This window comes from Apis mellifera, linkage group LG3 (assembly GCF_003254395.2).
Source record: "Apis mellifera strain DH4 linkage group LG3, Amel_HAv3.1, whole genome shotgun sequence".
NCBI classification, from domain to species: domain Eukaryota; kingdom Metazoa; phylum Arthropoda; class Insecta; order Hymenoptera; family Apidae; genus Apis; species Apis mellifera.
Window position 1 is genome coordinate 11,077,789 of NC_037640.1, and position 18,596 is coordinate 11,096,384.

The following is an 18,596-nucleotide window of genomic DNA, read 5'->3' on the forward strand; positions in this document are numbered from 1 at the left end:
ATTTTCTATTCATTTTTGCTGATTTAATCTATACTAAAAATAATATATTAACTTAATATTTATAAATATTTTTATTTATATATTTTTCAAATAATTCACTTCTTCACTTTTCAAATTTGCTTCTTCATTTTTTCTTTATGGAGCATGATAATGTATTATATTTTTTGATATTGCAAATGTATTAGCTTTATTAAAAATCAACTTTATTTAATCCTTGTTATTTATGTATATTGTTCACATTTTAAATTGCTATATTAACTGCTTACTAATCAAATATATAATGCCATTGCTCTAGCCGGAGCTCTTTTTGCAGAGATGAATACAGGGATGCCATCAATGAGTAATCATTCGAGTTCACAGCTCATGCCTGAGAAAAAGATGACACCACCCGATTCAAAAAATCCTGTGTCGAATTTCGCTTCAGCTTTTAAAAATAAGGTAAGATAATTTTTGAAATTTTTGTAATGTTACATAATCTTCTTTCTGTATTTTTCTAAATATTTAATTTTTTTTACTTATTTATTCTTATACAGACTGTAGAACAAAATGTGAAAAATGCCTCGTCATGGTCATCTTTAGCACAAGCATCAAGTCCTCAATCTGCAGCAGGAAGTAGCATGAAAAGTGCAGCACAGGATTCATTCCAAGCATTCAAAAAACAAGCAAAAGAAAAGCAAGACAGGGTTAGTGAAATGTATTTATTTTATAAATAATACAATAATATTATTGTACACTTTAATATAATGCTTTTTATTTGACTATTTAATAAAATTAAATAAAGATTTTTATATAAATGAAATAATATATGATGTGATATATTTAAAAATAAAATATTTAATTATTTCTATAGCAAAGAGCTTTATTGGAACAGCAAGAAATGCGTAGACAACAAAAAGAACAAGCAGAACGAGAACGTTTACGACAAGAAAATGAAAGAAGAAGAGAACGAGAAGAAGAAGACGCTTTAGATAAAGTTAGGAAAACTGTTGGTGATCAGCAAGGAAATGTCATGACTGCTACGTCAAGAGCAGAAGAAGTCAAAGCCATTGTTGATACCGATAGTAGTAGTCCAAGTCATTCATCCAATCAGGATAAAGCCGCAGCTGAAAGAGAACGTCAAAGGCTACGAGAGCAAGAACGACGACGACGCGAAGCGGTAAGTTCTATTATACTTTTTATACGAGCATTTCACGTCTCATGTAAAACTTAAAATTTAAATATATGAAAATTTAAATAAAGCATAACATCATATGCGTATAATGTCATTGAAATATATATATATACATATAAGTATGAAGTGTAGCCTCTTATATAAAAATTAAAAATATTTTAGAAATATTAATAGAATATTTAATAGATTATTTTTTTGTAGAAAGTTTGAATCATAAATAAATTTTCTTTATCGTCTACAGTTTTTGGTAGACGAATTTGCCAAGATTGGATATATTTATTATTTCAGATGGCCGGACAAATTGACATGAACATGCAAAGTGATTTGATGGCAGCATTTGAGGAGTCGTTATAATGTTATTTGCTGTTCGTTGTAAATCCACTAAAACCGGGCAAGACTTGGATGAATATTTGGCGCTGGATGATACGATAAAAACGTATATAATATATACGTCAGTCAATAACAAATAATAATAATAAATAATGAAATAAACCGAATCGAAAAAGTCGGTGTAACAAAGTTAAATAATATAATGGTGGTGCGAGTTGGGACATTCCAACAAAGAACCTTAACGTCATTGTCCGAGTGGATCGGAATTCAAAGAAACAGTTTATCAAATAACTCAAACTTGTGTGTAATCGACGGACACCTAAGTGTGACCTAATGTAATTAGATAAATACTTACACGACACTTTAAAAAAAAAAATACTACACTGACTATTGTGTTACATTTTTCCGGTTTTCATAAGTTTGTACTTTATGTAAATTTCGAAACAAAACAAAAAAATATTACACAGATGATAAATGAACGAAAGAAGAGTATGCGAGAGAGAGAGAGAAAGAGAGAAAAATAGAATGTATAATGTGCGGTCAAGGAATAGATGAGTATGAAAGTGTGAACAGAGTGAAAGTTGTGTACATTTAGTTAAGTTTTATATTTTTCCACATTCAGTCATTAATCGTTGGTAGGATTACATAGACAGTGTTTCTGCCAATAATACATATAATTATTAGCAATTACTAATAATTTTATTGCAGATTTCTTTCTCGATTATGAATATACACTATTTGTAATCACGAAATAGGTAGACTTGTTAAGTCAATAATATAGAAAAAAATATATCTAATGCGAACATACATTGGTGAATTTAATCATATTGATCATTATGATAGCCCAGTTAAGTCTATCTCGATTTCGATTGACTTGAGAATCAAATCAGGGCCAATCGGTTGATTTGAAAAAACGGAAAAAAAAAAAAAAATAAATAAATATTCGTAAACTCACCTTAGAACAAAGTCGTCAATTATTACGAATAACCGTAAGGTGATCATAGAATGATATAGCTTCGATCCTACCAACTATTAGATCAGATCCACGTATGTACCTAATTATTGGTATACTTTGGGATCGCAGAAACAGAAAATGTGACACAGTATCGGCTCGTAAATGGAACATTATTTAGAAAACAATTATGTTTGTTTTATATAATGAATACTATGAAAATAGTTTCATTAAGGAAATGTTAGACATTTCAAGAAAAATTATTGAAATATAACCACGGAGTCGCGGTTTGATGAAGCGATTCAAATTTTACAAAATATAAATCGCCCTTATTATATGTATGTACGCAATTGTATAACGCGCATCCAAAATTCAATCGGCAAAAAGTACAAAAAATGACATTTAATTAAAAAACCGATTATTGATTAAAATTTGGATTTATTGCGTACTACTATTATTATATTACTATTACAGAGGGATTTTTAAAGAAGTATTTGAATTTGTAGAAGTTATAAAAATAATGGCTATAGTGGTACAGAGACATTACATGATAACAAAGATGTTATTATGTAAGGTATATTATTATTATTATATATTAATTATTATTAATTATTATTATTAATATTATTATTAATATTATTATTATTATTATTATTATTAAATTATTTCATTGAATGGAATTTTATTTTTTTAAGAGCCTCTTTAAACCTGCAATGTCTTTCTCTTTATCGTAGTAGCGTAACAAATGAGTTTTTTTATTTGGAATTGAAGGAACGCTACACTGGCACAAGAGTCGTTTGTGGCATTAACAAAAATATGCTTAATTTTATTTTCGCTTAATTCAAAAAAAAAAAAAAAAAAAAAAGAATTTACTGTTCACAAAATACATGTTCCTTTCTACGTGATACTAGAACAAATACAGTTTACAGTTTTGCGAACAATATGCATTATATGATCTTAAATAATATTCGAAGATCGAATATTACGCATTATTTGGTACATACTGAAATATATACGCGATGTTCGTACGATCATGAACAAATGAATTCGTCTTATTTTCAAATCTCTGTCAAACGTTATAAGATATCGATGATAGATCGCCGATACGTAATGTTAAAATTTTATTTATTCTGAATTGCTTTTTTTTCTTTCAACACATCGATCTATCGTGGTATCGTATAACATTGCCTTCGACGAACCTCTTTGACGTTTTTCGTTAAAAAAACGTCGCTTTAAAAAAATCGATCGTGTGATTGCACATTATGTAATAAATTTTGGAAGAGGAATTTCGCGAAATTCAAATGCGATCGATCGAAAAAGAAAAGAAAAAAAAAAAAAGAAAAAAAAAAGGAAAGGAAGAAAATCTATTTCCGAATCTTCAAGAATTCCGTCGAAAGTTTGGCTTGCGTTTTGAATTGCTGAAATGCCCCTCGCCTAAAGATGACATTACAGTGTATACAAACGATTTATTATTATTACACAGACGCTTAGACCTGATTCCGTCGCAATTAAAATTTGTTTAATAATATATATATATACACATATATATATATATATATGTATAATCGTTCAAATTTCTTGAGCGTTTCCTCCTAAACGCGTGAGTGAAATGGAGTCGACGCTAAAGAAAAAAAAAACGTGTCGAGATAACGAACAGGAAAGCGTGTAGGAGGCGTGTATCGTATCGCGTGCCAGAAGATATATCCACGAAATATCCAATACGTTTGTAGAGTAACGTTAATTGTATGTGTGCCTGTCTATACCTGATTTGTTTAGATACTTATCAATTATAATGACCAGGCAAGAGAGAGAGAGAGAGAGAAAAATATGAATTCTAAGTGCAAGTAAAATAATGATTGACAGGGAAAAAGTAAAATGGTTTGGAAAAAAAAGAAAAAAATACAATGTCGTGAATAATTATGTCCGAAATCTATCTCTCGGGAGTATATATATATATATTGATTGAATTTATTGTGCGTTGTCATTGTTTGCGACCGATCGAAAATAATATTGTATTGTCATTGAGAATATCATCAGAGAAACAAGGGATCGCAAGCGAGGAGCTCGAAAATGGTACACGACAGGTGTATGATAAAAAAAATAAGAGGGCGAAAAAGATTTATAAGTATATATTCGCGTCGGTATTCGTAATTCCTGTTTTCGTTGTCAGGTGCATCGGAGATGAACGAAAGAAAAAAGAAAAAAAAAAAGGGAGAGAAAAAAAAATATCGATAATAATAATAATAACACAAGCATTCGAAGTAACGAATATGGAATGCTCTTTATTCTCATGTGTTGTGTGCGCTTTCATATCAATTGCGATCACGCATTCGTCGATCGTCAATACTACAATTTCTAGCAATACAGTAGACTATCTTACATCTTTTCTTTTTTTATTTAATACATAATACCGGGTATCCGGTTCCCGGTTGTTTGCCAATCAAAAAAAAAAAAAAAAAAATTCAAGATTCCACCAGAGATGAAATCTTGGCTCTCAACATTTTTAGCAATGATGTATTCACTGCGATAATATATTAATATTCGCGTCTTAGCATGTACAATGATTTAGTCATCCGTATGTTAATTCTTGTTGTATGCACTTAATGCAGTGAGATGATTTCCCGCGAGGGTGACATTAAAATAATAATAATAATATGTGAAAAAGGAGGGAAAGTGAGAGAAGAAAAAAAAGATAAAATCTTGTGTTCTTTCGATATAAAAGAGAAAAAAAAAAAAAAAAAGCGATGTTTCGAGGAGGAGATAATGGAATTGTCATAGATATTATAAATCGAATCGAAGTTTAAGTCTAGGCGTATATAAATATAAATATGTACTGTTTTTCCGTTTTACTAACGTCGATCATTATCGGTATTCGAGCGAAGATTTTCCGAAAAACATGTCTATTGGCATATATAATTACAAATTACTTATATTTGATATTCGAATACGATAGATGGTACGTTATAATACGATGTAATATACGATATAAAATGTTAGGAAATGTAAAAAAAAACACAAAAAAAAAAAACAAAAAGAAAAGAAAAAAAAAGGGAAAAAAAGAGAGAGAGAGAGAAAAAAAAAAGAAACATTGAAATGTGACATCATGTTGAAACGTAAATCGATTTTCTCTATTCAAAAAATATCGCACGATGACGATGACGAGTCAAATCGATTTTTTCTGAAAGGGAAAATCGTTTAAATAATGATTTAAATATTTTTCATGTACAATCGGTACGTGTTTATCTTCCAGCGAATGCTTTTAACGACATTCTGCATGTCATGTGTTATTATTTTTCTATTTGTTTAATTTTTCGTGTCCTGAGCGTGGTTGGTAATATAAAAAAAAGTTGGTATATCAGAAGAATGAAAAATTCTGGCATATCATGGTATTAGAGAATGATGCTCGGATGAATGAAAAATTTTTTTTTTCTTTATTAATCGACAAAGCAATTTCCACGATTTTGATTGTTTTTGCTCGATTATATGTCTATATTGTACCATTAGACTGACCAATCGCAAGTGTCTTCGAATGAAAGAATTCCTCTGATTATGAAATTACGCGTCGTGTTATAAAATAACGAGCTCAATAGTGACACGAATTCTAAAACAAAGAAAAAAAATATTAAGAAGAAAGAATTAAAGAAGAGAGTGAGTTTGATAGAAAAAAAAAAAAAAGAAGAAAAAAGAGAGAGAGAGAGAGAGAAAGCGAATAAGAGAGGGAGCGTAAGAGAAAAGAATATGGAAATAGGAATGAAAGTGAGAATGGAAGAGAGCAAGAAGGAATGTGTGTACTCTAGGTATTATGATTGTATAATACGTGGTTTGTAATTGTACATACGAGAAGAAATCATTGGCAGCAATTTAAACAGAATACAAATATCTATGTATAAAAAGTAATAAGTACTAATACTACACCTCTATATATGTGATAAGGTTTGTAATATTTAAGGGAGGCCGATAGATTGTATAACCTACTAGATCTCAGTATAAGTTACTAGGTAAAGATCGTAATAATTCGTAAGTAACACCAAAATCACTCCGCTGTATCAAAAAAAATAATTTTTTATATAAGTTCCCACGGGCGCACATCATCTCCAATGGCACATGAGTTTTAGTAGACTTATTACGACTAACGATAGCAAGACAGATTAAGCTGGTTGTACATAAATAATAATGATGAAATGAAGAATAAATGGCTAAAATAAAGAAATGCTTGATGTTGTTAAGTAAGAGAGGACGTTGTTTACTGAGCCAACGTTGTGTTTGTTCGCACGCTTACCCTTCTGACTTCCATTACAAACTTATATTTTTATTCAAAGGAAATATAATTTATAATTTTTTATATTGTTCATCCAAAGAATGCAAATAAACAAATTATTGGATTTCTAATGTGATTTTTTTGTGATTGATGCATCATTACAAATGCATTTATTCAATATATATATATATTTTTTAATATCGTTGAAACATCAATTTAATACAAATTTAATTCATAATTTTTTTTATTTCTTCTACAAACTCGAAAATGTAACAACATGCAAAATGAAAAATATTGATTCATTCTATCGTCTCTATTTACTTAACAATATCAAATTGAACTATATCGTCTGTTTTCTTATTAATATCTTATAAATAAATAAGAAAGGAGACACTTGAATTAGATACTTGAATTAATGTTACATGAGGCAAATGTGAATACAATGTTATATAATAAAGCTGCAGGTTATTAATTAATACAGTTATATATACAGAATTACCTTTCTTAGTTTGTAATATTTTGCATGTTATATATAAAGATATAAATATATAAATATGAATAGAAAGAGAGAGAAAGAGAGAGAGAAAGAAACAGAGTGAAAGTGTTACATAGTCATCGATAGAGGAGATATACTGATTGAAATACATATTCTCATGTTTGACGTTTTCTCTTATGTTGCGGATCTATTAGATTGGATAAGAAATATTGTATATAATATTAATACAGATAAAACAATGCATATTATACGTTATTATAATCTTTACAAATATGCTAATTATCATAAGGTTTAATTATTAATAACTAATTGAAAGTAAATTAATTGTACTTGTATTTTTCATTGAGAACCTTACCTCTTAGAGAACAACTCAAAATGTAAAATTTATAACATATATAAAATTTAATTGAAATAAAATAAAAAGTATCTTAAAATTGATACTCGATAAATTAAATTCGTTTCTTTTATAAATAATTACACACACAAATTTTTTATTCTCTTCTTAAATTATATATAAAATTTTTATATATAATTTATATATGATTATATGATATATATTATGACATATATTTTAATAAAATAAATTTAAATATCACATTGCTCTTTGAAGCGATTAAATTCTTTCAATCTGTAAGCTTGTGTGCGAATAAAACCACCCACATCCTCGGGCTCGAAATCTCCTTGCACGTCCATTGAAACTAAACTTTGGTTGTACAAAGAAGTTTTGCTGTGTCGACTAAGTACAGATACTGTAAGTTCAAAATAATTAAGTATTTGCTTAAAAAAAAAAGAAAAAATTGATTTCATTGATACTAACCATTTCCCTTATACAACTTCAATCGAACCGTACCATTTACGTATTTTTGAGAATACAATATGCTATTCCGTACGAAATCAAATTCGGGAGAAAACCAGAAACCTGAAAATGAACAATTATTTCCTATTTTTAAACATATTTCATTTCACGAAATTATTATTTCTTATTTCATTAATTATCCTTAATATTTTTTTTTTTTTACCATTGTATACGTAATCAGACATTTTGCTAGTCAAATAAGATTTTATTCTTAAAACCTCGCGATCTAATATAAAGATCTCTAAATCTTGATGTGCTTTGTATAGAATCGTCGCTCCCGGTGATTCGTAAATTCCTCTAGACTAGAAATACATATAACAATTTTTAAGAATTCTAAAAATTGACAAACTATTTGACAAATTCTTATTTTACTTATTCACTTTCAAACCGATAAAACGATTCTCGACAATGTCGATACGTCCTATACCATGCAGATTACCAACTTCATTTAAACATTGCATTATTTCAAGCGGAGTGAGAAACGTTTCGTTATTTTTTAATCGCTCGACGGACGACGGGTATCCTCGCTCAAATTTGATTTCAATCTCTTCCGGCTCCGTTGGAGAACACAATGGATCACGCGTCATTTTGTATATTTCTTTCGGGACCAATGCATTTGGATTTTCCAAAATACCCGATTCGTAACTAAAAAATATATATGTATATTTATATTCTAATTTTCTACACCGCGTATTTTTAACTAATTTTTTTAATTAATAAAATAAAAGTATAAATCATTCCAAATATACCTAACGTGTAACAGATTTGCATCAGTGCTCCATGGCTCTTTTGGCGTCACTGAAATAGGAATACCGTTCTGTTGTGCGTATTTTAACAAATCCGTTCTTCCTGAAAATCTTGTGTAAAATTCTTTCTCCCTCCAAGGTGCGAGTATCTGTAACAAAATGACAAAGTAAAGAGATTGTATAAACAATATATAAAATGTTGAAAAATATAAAATCGAAATACCTGGATATCTGGGCAAAGGCTGTAACAGTTTAACTCGAAACGTACTTGATCGTTACCTTTCCCTGTCGCACCATGAGCGATTATATGCGCATTTTCACCTTTCGCGAGTCTCACGAGACCCTCGCTGATGCATGGCCGAGCGATCGCCGTACCCAAAAGGTATCTATCCTCGTAAATAAGTCCGCAAGCAATGGCTGGCCACACAAATGACGATAGAAAAACTTCTCTGAGATCTTCTATTACTACCTTGAAGTAAATAATTGAATGGCTGATAATTAAAAAAAAAAAAAGTTAGAAAAGATTGTTTTATCCTTCGGAAGATTAACAAAATCTTGAGAATCGATAGAATTATCAACGTGATTTAAGATAAAGATATCTGTAAAAAATCGATAAAAATCTTCTTATCACCTTCGTAGCACCAATTTTTAACGCTTTTTTTCTAGCAGCATCAAAATCTTCTTCTTGTCCCACGTTTGCCTGGATCGAGATTTTTTTATTTAAAAAGAAGAAGTAATAATTATACATCAAACAATCTTACCATATAAGCTATAACTTGATACCCCTTTTCTTTCAACCATAATAATATGCACGATGTGTCCAAGCCACCGCTATAAGCTAGAACAACTTTCTTCTCCGTTTCGGACATTTTTTTTTAAAACTCCTGATGCAATTCAGAAGACAATATGATGATATTAATTTTGTAAATCGACTGTTGGATAACTCCTCTCGTTGACCCATGATTGACGATAACCCACGAACGATTTTCATAATAATAATAATAATATAAAATGAGTTAATTTTTATGTTAATTTCAATTGGCTCAATGTTCGATTTCAAATCAAATAGAATATCTTTACTTAATGCGATGATATGGTGAATGCGTAAAAAAAGAAACAAAATTGGAGCGAATTGTATAGGCCTTTATAAGCAGAACATTTTGTTTGAACTACAATCTACATACATATATATATATGTATACTCATATAATATATTATGTAATAATCAATACTATGTAAACTTTGTAATAATCTCGCCGCTAAGTAATCACAATATTAACACATAATCATTAACAGATTAACTTCCACCGATCGAAAGCGATGTACAATTGCTTCGTTATATACAGCAGAAGTTTTCAACGTGTAAGTACTTTATCAGTATAGTAAAGATATTATTTTGAATGAAACAAGTGTAAGTCTTTATATAATCGGACAATTTTCAAATTATGATATAAATGCACGCTTTAAGGTGAGCTAGAAACGGCATTTGTATTATATATATATATATAATTTAATACATATAATCGCTATTCAAATGCACTTATTTAGCAACAAATTGATAATAATATAATAAAGTACATATAACGGATAACTAAATATACATCTATCGTTTTTTATTGTACAATAAGATAAATATTCGTATCTTTAAACATACTTAAATAACTTTAAACTAAATTATTAATTTAGTTTATAAAATAAATATTAATTTTAATTATTTTCTTACACTAAACTATGCTTGCTGAAATTGAAGGGACGTACGATCATGCTATACAATACTCTCGATTCTTATGCGAATTAAAGAAGCAATAATAGTGATTTCGCAAGCGAAATCTTCTCACACTAAATATTCTTTATCATAGTGTAACAATCTTAATAACTTTTGGAGCGGGAGATAACGAAATATTAATAATAACGAGAAATTTACACGAATATCACGACTTTCTACTACAATACATCAATTTCTTTTTGCTAAACGCGTCGCTTATTTTTAACAAAGGGATAATATGGCATAGGATAACACATGATATTTTGAGCTAGATCATTCGCGAGCCTAAATTATACTATTAAGCACCTCTGTACCATTTTTTCATTTAGTATTGCCAACATATTTATTCCTTCCATATTAATTTTTTATTCGTGCAGGCACTTAACACTGGATATCTTTTTCTTCTGGCGCTATTATAATTCTAGCCAAATGATGTTTATGATATGACATTTCCCAATGTTTTTTTTAATCAGTCGCTAATTAACTAGACGACTTTAACAATTGACTGAGTGTTCCTTATTTTATATTAATTATTACTTCGAGATCATCCACAGAACTTCGTAGCTGATATTATTAACGGAGCCAAAGCTAATGGCAATATTAGGAATACGGGAATGTTTTTATTTTTTTTTTACAACATAAATATTTTCTTTTTATATGTGAAGTTTACTTAGATCATCTAAAAAGGATTTCGGTGTAATTATATGCGAAGAACCTGAAATAATAATGTAATATTAAAACAAATTCAATTGTATAGATTTTTAACGTATACTTACCAATTATGACTTCCCAATTTTTTAAAGCATTTGTAACCTCATAAGCGCATCGGATTTCAGAAAAGCAAACACCTCCAACTACAAATACGATTAATCTTGGAACGTTCTTAATAGTTTGTGAACCTTTGTCTTTATGCCAATGTCCATATCTCGCACTAAAAAGAAAAATTATATAATGTTATAAAAATGTCATTATGAAATGTTATTTATATAAATTTTTATGCTATTATACCTAGTTGGAGCATGATATCCCGAACTTGCTGCTCGTCCAGCCAAAAAAGGAAAATGTTTAGAATCCAATTTATCTTCAATAGCGTCTTCCATAATATCTTTCATAACTGGAGTCCAACGACTCATTTGATAAGTTTGTTCTGTAATTCTTTCTTTACGTTGTACGGTGTATAATTTTTTACGATTACCACCCTATAAATAAATACAATAAAATAGATTCCAATATCAAAATTATATGTATGTTCGAACATACATGCATTATTAATAATTGATGAAATAAGATACTTACATCTACAACTATATTAATACCAAGATTAGCCATGTTTACTATAGTTTGTTTATCATCAGGAGATATTTGAGCATGATGAACAAGACGATTAAGATTTTCTTCAGAAATACCATTTTTACTAATAACATATAATGCAATAATTCGTAATTTGTCTAAATGATGTACAGTTTGGTCAAGTAAAATTGGAGTAATATTTTTCATTTGATCTTTGATACGTTCTCCTTCAGCATCTGTGCCCATCGCTAAATCCTAATAAAATGATAATGCATATGACTTAATAAATAAATTACTTTGATAATATTTAAAAAAGAAAAAATTATAATAATAATAATAATAATAAATATATAAAACATACTTGTTCTACTTTGCATAGTTTATCTACATTTCCTTGGTAACGTTTCATACAATCTTCTGCTAACTGTAAATGTGTTGCATATTTACTCAATTCTTTTTGATACTGTGGCATTTTTTTAATCATCTGTGAAAGATCCCTCATACTTTGTTTGTCTCCTTGCGGCATTCTTTTTGATTCTGTGAATTTCTTTAAATTTTTAGTAACATTCCTAAAAAAGATATATAATAATATATAAACCATGAACATGTATTTGCATTTTTTTTTTAATTATTTATTTTTATCAATAGAATTCTTATTTCTATTAATTCTTTTGAATGAATTTTTAAATTATTCTACTCACTGTGAAACTACAGCAATATGCTGATGTCTAAGATCTACCCATAAATCGTCATTTTCATCTAATAATACTTCCTTTTGTACTCCTGCAGATGCCTCGAATCTTATAACAAATTTTTAATGTTAAAATATAATTTGATATTATTTATAACTATTAACTATTATAATTCTTACCTGTAAACATCATTCTCAATATCTAATAAATCATATGCCATAGCTTGTAGAGTTAATTCGTGTAACAATGGTGATACACAGTCAAATCCTCTGTCTAGAATAAGCAATTGAGAGCGTGCTTTTTCAGGTCCTTCACCCATCGTTGGTTCATCCGCTTTGTAAGCATCTAATTTTTGTTGAACCATATGTGCCAATTCCAAATTTCGATCAAAATCGCTATAGAAATAAATTATATTATCATTCTATAATAAATTGTATCACAATCACATAAATTGTATAAAATTTTAATTATTATTTCAATTTAAATGAATAGAAAATATATTATATTATACCTTCGATATCTAACTGATGGATATTCTCCAAGAGTAGCACAAAGTGTTGCAATTTGTTCAGCTATTCTTTCCATATTGGCCGTTCTCAAGTTGGAAAAGGAAGCATTATAAAAGCAAGCAAATGTTTCAGCCGAATCCAAGGAGAAAACCTATTTAATTATACATTTGTTTTAATATTATCTTTACACTTTTTTTATTATTATATATTAAGCTTACTATAATTTCATATATTAGGCAGTGCAATTAATAGCAGAATATACATTATATACATAAATATATATATATATAGATCAAGAAAGAAGATTAATAAAATATTAGTAACCAATAATAGAGAATTGGATACACTGAAAAGAAAAATAGAAATTAGGATGCAAAAGGAAAAAAAGGAAACATACAAGCTAAGGTAATCATAGAAGTCTTTCGCCTACATTCTACCCCGCAAAATAAAGCACTGAAACATACGGAAAAATTCTATTTGAAATTAATAAAATAGTAACTATCGCGGTTTGCAACTAGCAGTTATAATTTCTTTTTTTTTTCTTGTTCGTCACCTGCGATTCGTAAGGCAAGAAAGCGATGTTGATCTCTTTCAGGGTTTTGATCTTTTTAGCGGCGAGAGACTTGCAGAGTTCATTGAACAGCTCCTCCGGACACACTGGTTGCGTGCAAGCATGAATGCATTCCAATCGTTAGTACGTGCTTTATATGTGAGTATTGTACAAAATAGGGGGAAAAATGATGTTCAATAATTGTGTTACGATTATCGCTGGTCGAAAAATTGGAAGAAGATAGGTATGTAATGTAAGTTAAAATATAATAATAGTGTTATTAGAGTGGTATTTATAGAAGAGAACGCCGATTATGTGTATGTTCATGTATGTATCATGGTGAATATTTATGTGCCCGTCACCACGGAAGAACGTAAAACGTTTGTCAGACATTTGATATCTCAGTTTCCTTTGCTTTACCTGTTCTTCGTACGGTATGAAAGCGATGTTGATCTCTTTTAGTGTCTTTATGCGTTTAGCTACCAGCGAGTGACACAATTCTTTGAACAATTCATCTGGACATGCTGTAAAGAGATATACTTAGAAGTTTATGTTGATTGACCAAAATTGAAAATACCGGATTGCCCATTCATCTTGTACATCTTTTTTTTTTTTTTTTTAATTTCCTGTTTATTAAAACGTGTAGAAAAAAAATGAAATCGAAAATGAGTTTTATGTGTATCATGTGAGATGCATAAAAGTTAAATTATTTTAATTTATTTATAATTGCCTTTCTTATGATAATGTTCATCTTAATCAAAATACAAAATTCTATCTACCTTCTGTGAAATAAACATGGGCTACTTTGTAAGAAGTCCTGGTAGGATTACTGAAGTCTTCGATTAACTTTTGGACAGAGGAATTGCATGGTGTGATCAGGTAGATTGCTTCCATGGTAGGCAAAGGTTCCCGTTTCTTGTTGATATCTTCTACTAAGGTAATGCCTTGTGCACTGATATCGTGCATTTTACAACACGCAGATACCATCCTCATGGCCAATTTATCAACTACTAAAATTCGCCATTGAACGCCAGAACTTCCGGTCTTCTTCTGTTTGATGACTTCATTCATAATCTCTGAAAGAAAAAATTTTTAACGATAATTAATATTTTTATGTTACGATATGATAGCACTTTAAATCAATTTTTATTCTTATTTTTATTTCTATTAATTAATATTAATTCTTTAGAGTTTGAAAGTCAAATCAATCATAATTTTATTTCGATCGATCGTATTTATCAGCATATGATTTATAAAAATCCGATAAACATATTTTATTCGTAAAAAGAAACAATATAAATCGAATATTAATTTCTTAAAATAATAATAATCAAATTGAAATTGTTTCAAGATGATGTTTGAACGATTCAAAATTGAATAAGATATCTATTGGCGCTTTCAACACGTATTGATCGTTCTTACAAGGAATGACGTCATGCTACATGATCGTATCTAAAAAAAAAGGAGCCCCATTTCACGCAATATATAGAAAGTACAAACACTGATAAGTTTGTATAATTTGATGGTTATCGAATAAAAAATATTTTGTCAATAATAGTATATCATAAGTGTTAAGATTTCATTATTACTTGGAAATCATTTTATAGGAAAATATATATATATATATATTAATTAAATTATTTGATATAAATATACATGATAAAACAATACACTATATATTTCTAAATTTCACAATATATAATTATTAGTAACTCAATGAAAATTTAAAATAAATAATTATTTCTTAATTTTTTCAGTTTAATTGTCAAAAAAATAGGAAATACATTTTTTGTTTATATACTTGTTTACCTCTTTTACGTAATCTGTTATCTATAAAGCATGTTAATAAATTTAGTCTTTTATATTTTATGATTTTGAAAATTTATATTGATATTTACTTTGTTTATAATTTGTTATATATAGTTACATATAAATAATAAAAATTAAAATAAAAACATATATAATAATAATAATATATATATTTAAAAATCAATAATAGATGTATATATACAAACAAATTCTTTCTTTATTTTTATTAAAAATAAGAATCATTAATTATTAGAAATTAAGAATTATTATTTACTTATGATAACATTAAATTTTTACAATGAATAGATTAAAAATTTGAAAAACGTGCATGTTGATAACCTCCATGTTATTTTATTATGATAAAATATATAATTTTTTAAATGAAATACGAACGTAATGTAATTCTAAAACATAAATTTGACATTTCTATCTAGCAGCCGCTTCATAAACGATGAAATCATCATAGCATATACGCCCTTTTGGAGGTTACAGATTATGACAGTTGTACAAGTGATACGATTGTCATAGAAAATAAATCTACAAAATTCTTCCAATATTATTATATGAACAAATTTTGCAAAATTTTGCTTTTATTGTAAAGAATTACATTATTTTTCGTTACTCACTTTGACCGACTTGTGCCTTGAGCGCCATTTTGCTAATAACTGACTGTATGTTTCGTTACCAGGTGGCGTTTCAAACAAGAAGCAGATAATTCTAGAATTATCTTATAGTTAATGATTATCTATAGTAATGTTTCTCTGTTCAAATCGATGATATTAGATTGTGATTATTAATATAAGTATTTAATGTAATAAATTATTTTATTTATTTAAAAAAATTCAATTAATTAATCGTTTCAAAAAAATAAATTGTATAAAATTTTATTTGAAAAATGTTATAAATAAGAAACGATCTTTTACGACTTAATATGGATAATATTTGACAATAAAAATTTTAAAAATAGACAAATAAAATATTACAATAGAAATTGTATAAAGAAATATATTATAAAAATATAATATTACTTATATTTATATTTATTATGTATAATAAAAATAAAATTATAAAATTATATAAAAAAATTATTTTATACGAAATATAATTTTATTGAATTCATAACTTATTAATTAAGTAAATAGATTAAGTAAATAGATCGATTCTTTGCTTTGTATTTTCGATATATATCGAATTACCAAATATCAATTTATCTCGAAAATCGAATCTTATTTTGATTATCGAATATCATTTCAAAACCTATATTCAGACTATTCATATTTATTGTAGGCGTATAATGAATTCATTGTTTCTGAAAAATTCATAATTTATATCATTAAAACAATTTATTTAATTATATAGAAGAAATATGCAGGATAAGCGCACCACCTGAAAGCGAGAGGGGATGGCGACAACGCCACGCGAGAGAGAAAGAGAAAGAAGATCGGCTCAACGAGGACGTGAGAGGGTTTGTTCAGTTAGTTCGGATTTGTTCGCCGGTGTATATGGTTCGTGTCGACGATTTGCGCGCGCAACACCAGTGTGTACGCTCGCGCTCGAAGGAACGACACTTCGACATTTTTGCGTTTACTTTCCCCGTGATTTCGTGTATCGCTCCGTCTGCGCGCGTTTTCCGTGCTGGATTCAAAACTACGCCGGTTCGTCTCGCGTCGCGTTGCGTCAATGCACGGAAGAATGTGTGTCGCGGATATTGTTTAACAGTGATAATACGTTCTGACTACGGGCTGTTCCATTCATTTTCTTATGTGACCTGTGTACTTGTGTGATACATTTTTGGTACTCGGTGTTCAGCTGCAACGATTCATCTACGATGAAACTGGAGTATCCTTGTCGCGTCGAGGGTTGGCTGAACGTTTGTGGTGAGTACGATTTCTTTATCTATTTCTCTCACTATTTCAAACGTAATCTTTCGTATACACGATATTTCGTGAGATATTTCCTGGTAAACAATAGGGCAAAAAAAGATAAAATTAAACGAAACGAGGAGGGAGGTTATGTACGGTTGTGTACAAAAGTGTGTGGTACAGTGAACCTTCCAGATGCACGTGCGCTCTGCGCCACGAGAACGCTATTTCGCTCATTTCGCTAGCCGGCACTCAGCCGGGTCCACACGCTTCGTTGCATAACAACAAGTGTAGTGGGAGTCTGTCATCGTTCAGTCATACAGAAACTCTCAGTTCCCAAGAATATCGTACGCTGTATTTCATGATAGTCTCTCCGCGTTTATCTTTCAATAAACAAAGTTGACAGACGAAGAACGGTTTTTTTTTCTCCTTCGCAAGCGAAGAATGTTTCTTTTGTATTAGCATTTGTTTGACTTACCAATCGTTTAAGCTCTTAATTTAGAATAACATTTATTTGCGCATTTATCATTTCTCCTTTACAAAATGGATCGTTCCATTTTCTTATTTCGATTAAAATACCGTTGCTACTAGCAAGTGTGCCGAGTTACGTAATATTCCAACGCCCATTTCTAGGTCACAGGGTAAAGTAAAGTAAGGATAAAAGGAAGTAAACTTGTTTAAACTTTCTTTACGTTTCGAGATTGCAGAAAGATTTCTTTACAAATTTCGTGGAATAGACACACGTTACCATAATTTTTTTCTATACGTTTCTTTCCTTTTTTTTTACAAAAAATTTGTAAAATATTTTGAAACTCGATATAAAATATGCCGTGCGCACATTTTTATGTTTACATTTTCACTTTTCTCTACGAATATTGTACGCTTTCCCAAACTGTTACGTACATAATTATTTTTTCTATATGAATAAGAGAAACAAGATTTGTTGGAAATGATAGGAAAAATGAGAAAACTCGCTTTATAGTATTCTTTAGCACAAACATCGTTAAATTTGACGATATTTTTTTCTTTTCCTCGTCAATTTTCATACGATGATGCAATGTTTGACTTTTACGTCTTCGACAAGACGTCTTCGTTTCGTGACAAAATTCATTTTCCTGCCCGACACGATATTTCCCAACGAAGCCGAAATTGTTGACATTCGAACACACGTGATGAACACGTATCGCGTTAGACACGATAAATCGAACGGCATCGTGAGACCACTCGAATGTCTGTGGTGGAACGATTGTTCGTTATAAGCTGCTTGAAATAATTAGGAGGTCCTGTTTCATCAATGATTCATCGGTGTA

At 29.2% G+C, this 18,596-nt stretch overlaps 4 protein-coding genes across 13 annotated transcripts in view; 2 read left to right on the plus strand and 2 right to left on the minus strand.

Moving 5' to 3' along the window:
* The window catches only part of LOC551826 (bromodomain-containing protein 2), a 23,281-nt gene extending 17,217 nt beyond the window's left edge, over nt 1-6,064 (plus strand). For 6 of the 7 annotated variants that reach the window (XM_006567993.3, XM_006567995.3, XM_016911183.2 and 3 more), the window contains 4 exons: nt 296-438; nt 534-683; nt 851-1,156; nt 1,460-6,064. In XM_006567993.3, the coding sequence (XP_006568056.2) occupies nt 296-438; nt 534-683; nt 851-1,156; nt 1,460-1,525 (665 nt within the window). In that variant the 3' untranslated portion in view covers nt 1,526-6,064. The remainder of the gene's footprint in view (nt 1-295; nt 439-533; nt 684-850; nt 1,157-1,459) is intronic. The other variant, XM_006567992.3, reaches the window with a different exon arrangement.
* A 1,683-nt stretch (nt 6,065-7,747) lies between these two features.
* On the minus strand, nt 7,748-9,807 carry LOC412923 (argininosuccinate synthase). 2 transcript variants are annotated; one of them, XM_396374.6, is made up of 8 exons: nt 9,571-9,807; nt 9,441-9,509; nt 9,033-9,278; nt 8,813-8,958; nt 8,444-8,708; nt 8,227-8,365; nt 8,025-8,126; nt 7,749-7,956 (listed from the first exon to the last, which is right to left on the minus strand). In XM_396374.6, the coding sequence occupies exons 1-8, from the start codon at nt 9,676-9,678 to the stop codon at nt 7,793-7,795; spliced, it is 1,239 nt and encodes a 412-aa protein (XP_396374.3). In that variant the 5' UTR covers nt 9,679-9,807; the 3' UTR covers nt 7,749-7,792. The 2 variants fall into 2 exon arrangements, with proteins under 2 accessions (XP_016766676.2, XP_396374.3); XM_016911187.2 differs by lacking the exon at nt 9,441-9,509 and having other exon boundaries at nt 7,748-7,956.
* Nucleotides 9,808-10,890: 1,083 nt separating this feature from the next.
* On the minus strand, nt 10,891-16,151 carry LOC412924 (protein ROP). 2 transcript variants are annotated; one of them, XM_016911186.2, is made up of 11 exons: nt 16,051-16,078; nt 14,395-14,691; nt 13,619-13,722; nt 13,068-13,216; nt 12,736-12,951; nt 12,566-12,664; nt 12,226-12,433; nt 11,871-12,119; nt 11,583-11,773; nt 11,351-11,505; nt 10,891-11,289 (listed from the first exon to the last, which is right to left on the minus strand). In XM_016911186.2, the coding sequence occupies exons 1-11, from the start codon at nt 16,076-16,078 to the stop codon at nt 11,228-11,230; spliced, it is 1,758 nt and encodes a 585-aa protein (XP_016766675.1). In that variant the 3' UTR covers nt 10,891-11,227. The 2 variants fall into 2 exon arrangements, with proteins under 2 accessions (XP_016766675.1, XP_396375.5); XM_396375.7 differs by lacking the exon at nt 13,619-13,722 and adding an exon at nt 14,036-14,139 and having other exon boundaries at nt 11,228-11,289; nt 16,051-16,151.
* A 741-nt stretch (nt 16,152-16,892) lies between these two features.
* LOC724344 (probable Ras GTPase-activating protein) overlaps nt 16,893-18,596 on the plus strand; it is a 376,738-nt gene continuing 375,034 nt past the window's right edge. The window contains exon 1 of one of the 2 annotated variants that reach the window (XM_026439477.1): nt 16,893-17,301. In XM_026439477.1, coding sequence (XP_026295262.1) covers nt 17,253-17,301 — 49 coding nt within the window. In that variant the 5' untranslated portion in view covers nt 16,893-17,252. The remainder of the gene's footprint in view (nt 17,302-18,596) is intronic. The other variant, XM_026439479.1, reaches the window with a different exon arrangement.

What these genes read in the sequence shown, in the direction of transcription:
- LOC412923 (XM_396374.6), bottom strand. Translation starts at nt 9,678, where the DNA reads ATGTCCGAAACGGAGAAGAAAGTTGTTCTAGCTTATAGCGGTGGCTTG. An exon ending in GTCTGATTACGTATACAATG is followed by an intron (nt 8,127 to 8,226) that starts GTAAAAAAAAAA and finishes GTTCATTTTCAG; the next exon opens with GTTTCTGGTTTTCTCCCGAA. An exon ending in GAAGTTGTATAAGGGAAATG is followed by an intron (nt 7,957 to 8,024) that starts GTTAGTATCAAT and finishes TTGAACTTACAG; the next exon opens with TATCTGTACTTAGTCGACAC.
- LOC412924 (XM_016911186.2), bottom strand. Translation starts at nt 16,078, where the DNA reads ATGGCGCTCAAGGCACAAGTCGGTCAAA. An exon ending in CCATCAGTTAGATATCGAAG is followed by an intron (nt 12,952 to 13,067) that starts GTATAATATAAT and finishes TTATTTCTATAG; the next exon opens with CGATTTTGATCGAAATTTGG. An exon ending in CATATTGCTGTAGTTTCACA is followed by an intron (nt 12,434 to 12,565) that starts GTGAGTAGAATA and finishes TATCTTTTTTAG; the next exon opens with GAATGTTACTAAAAATTTAA.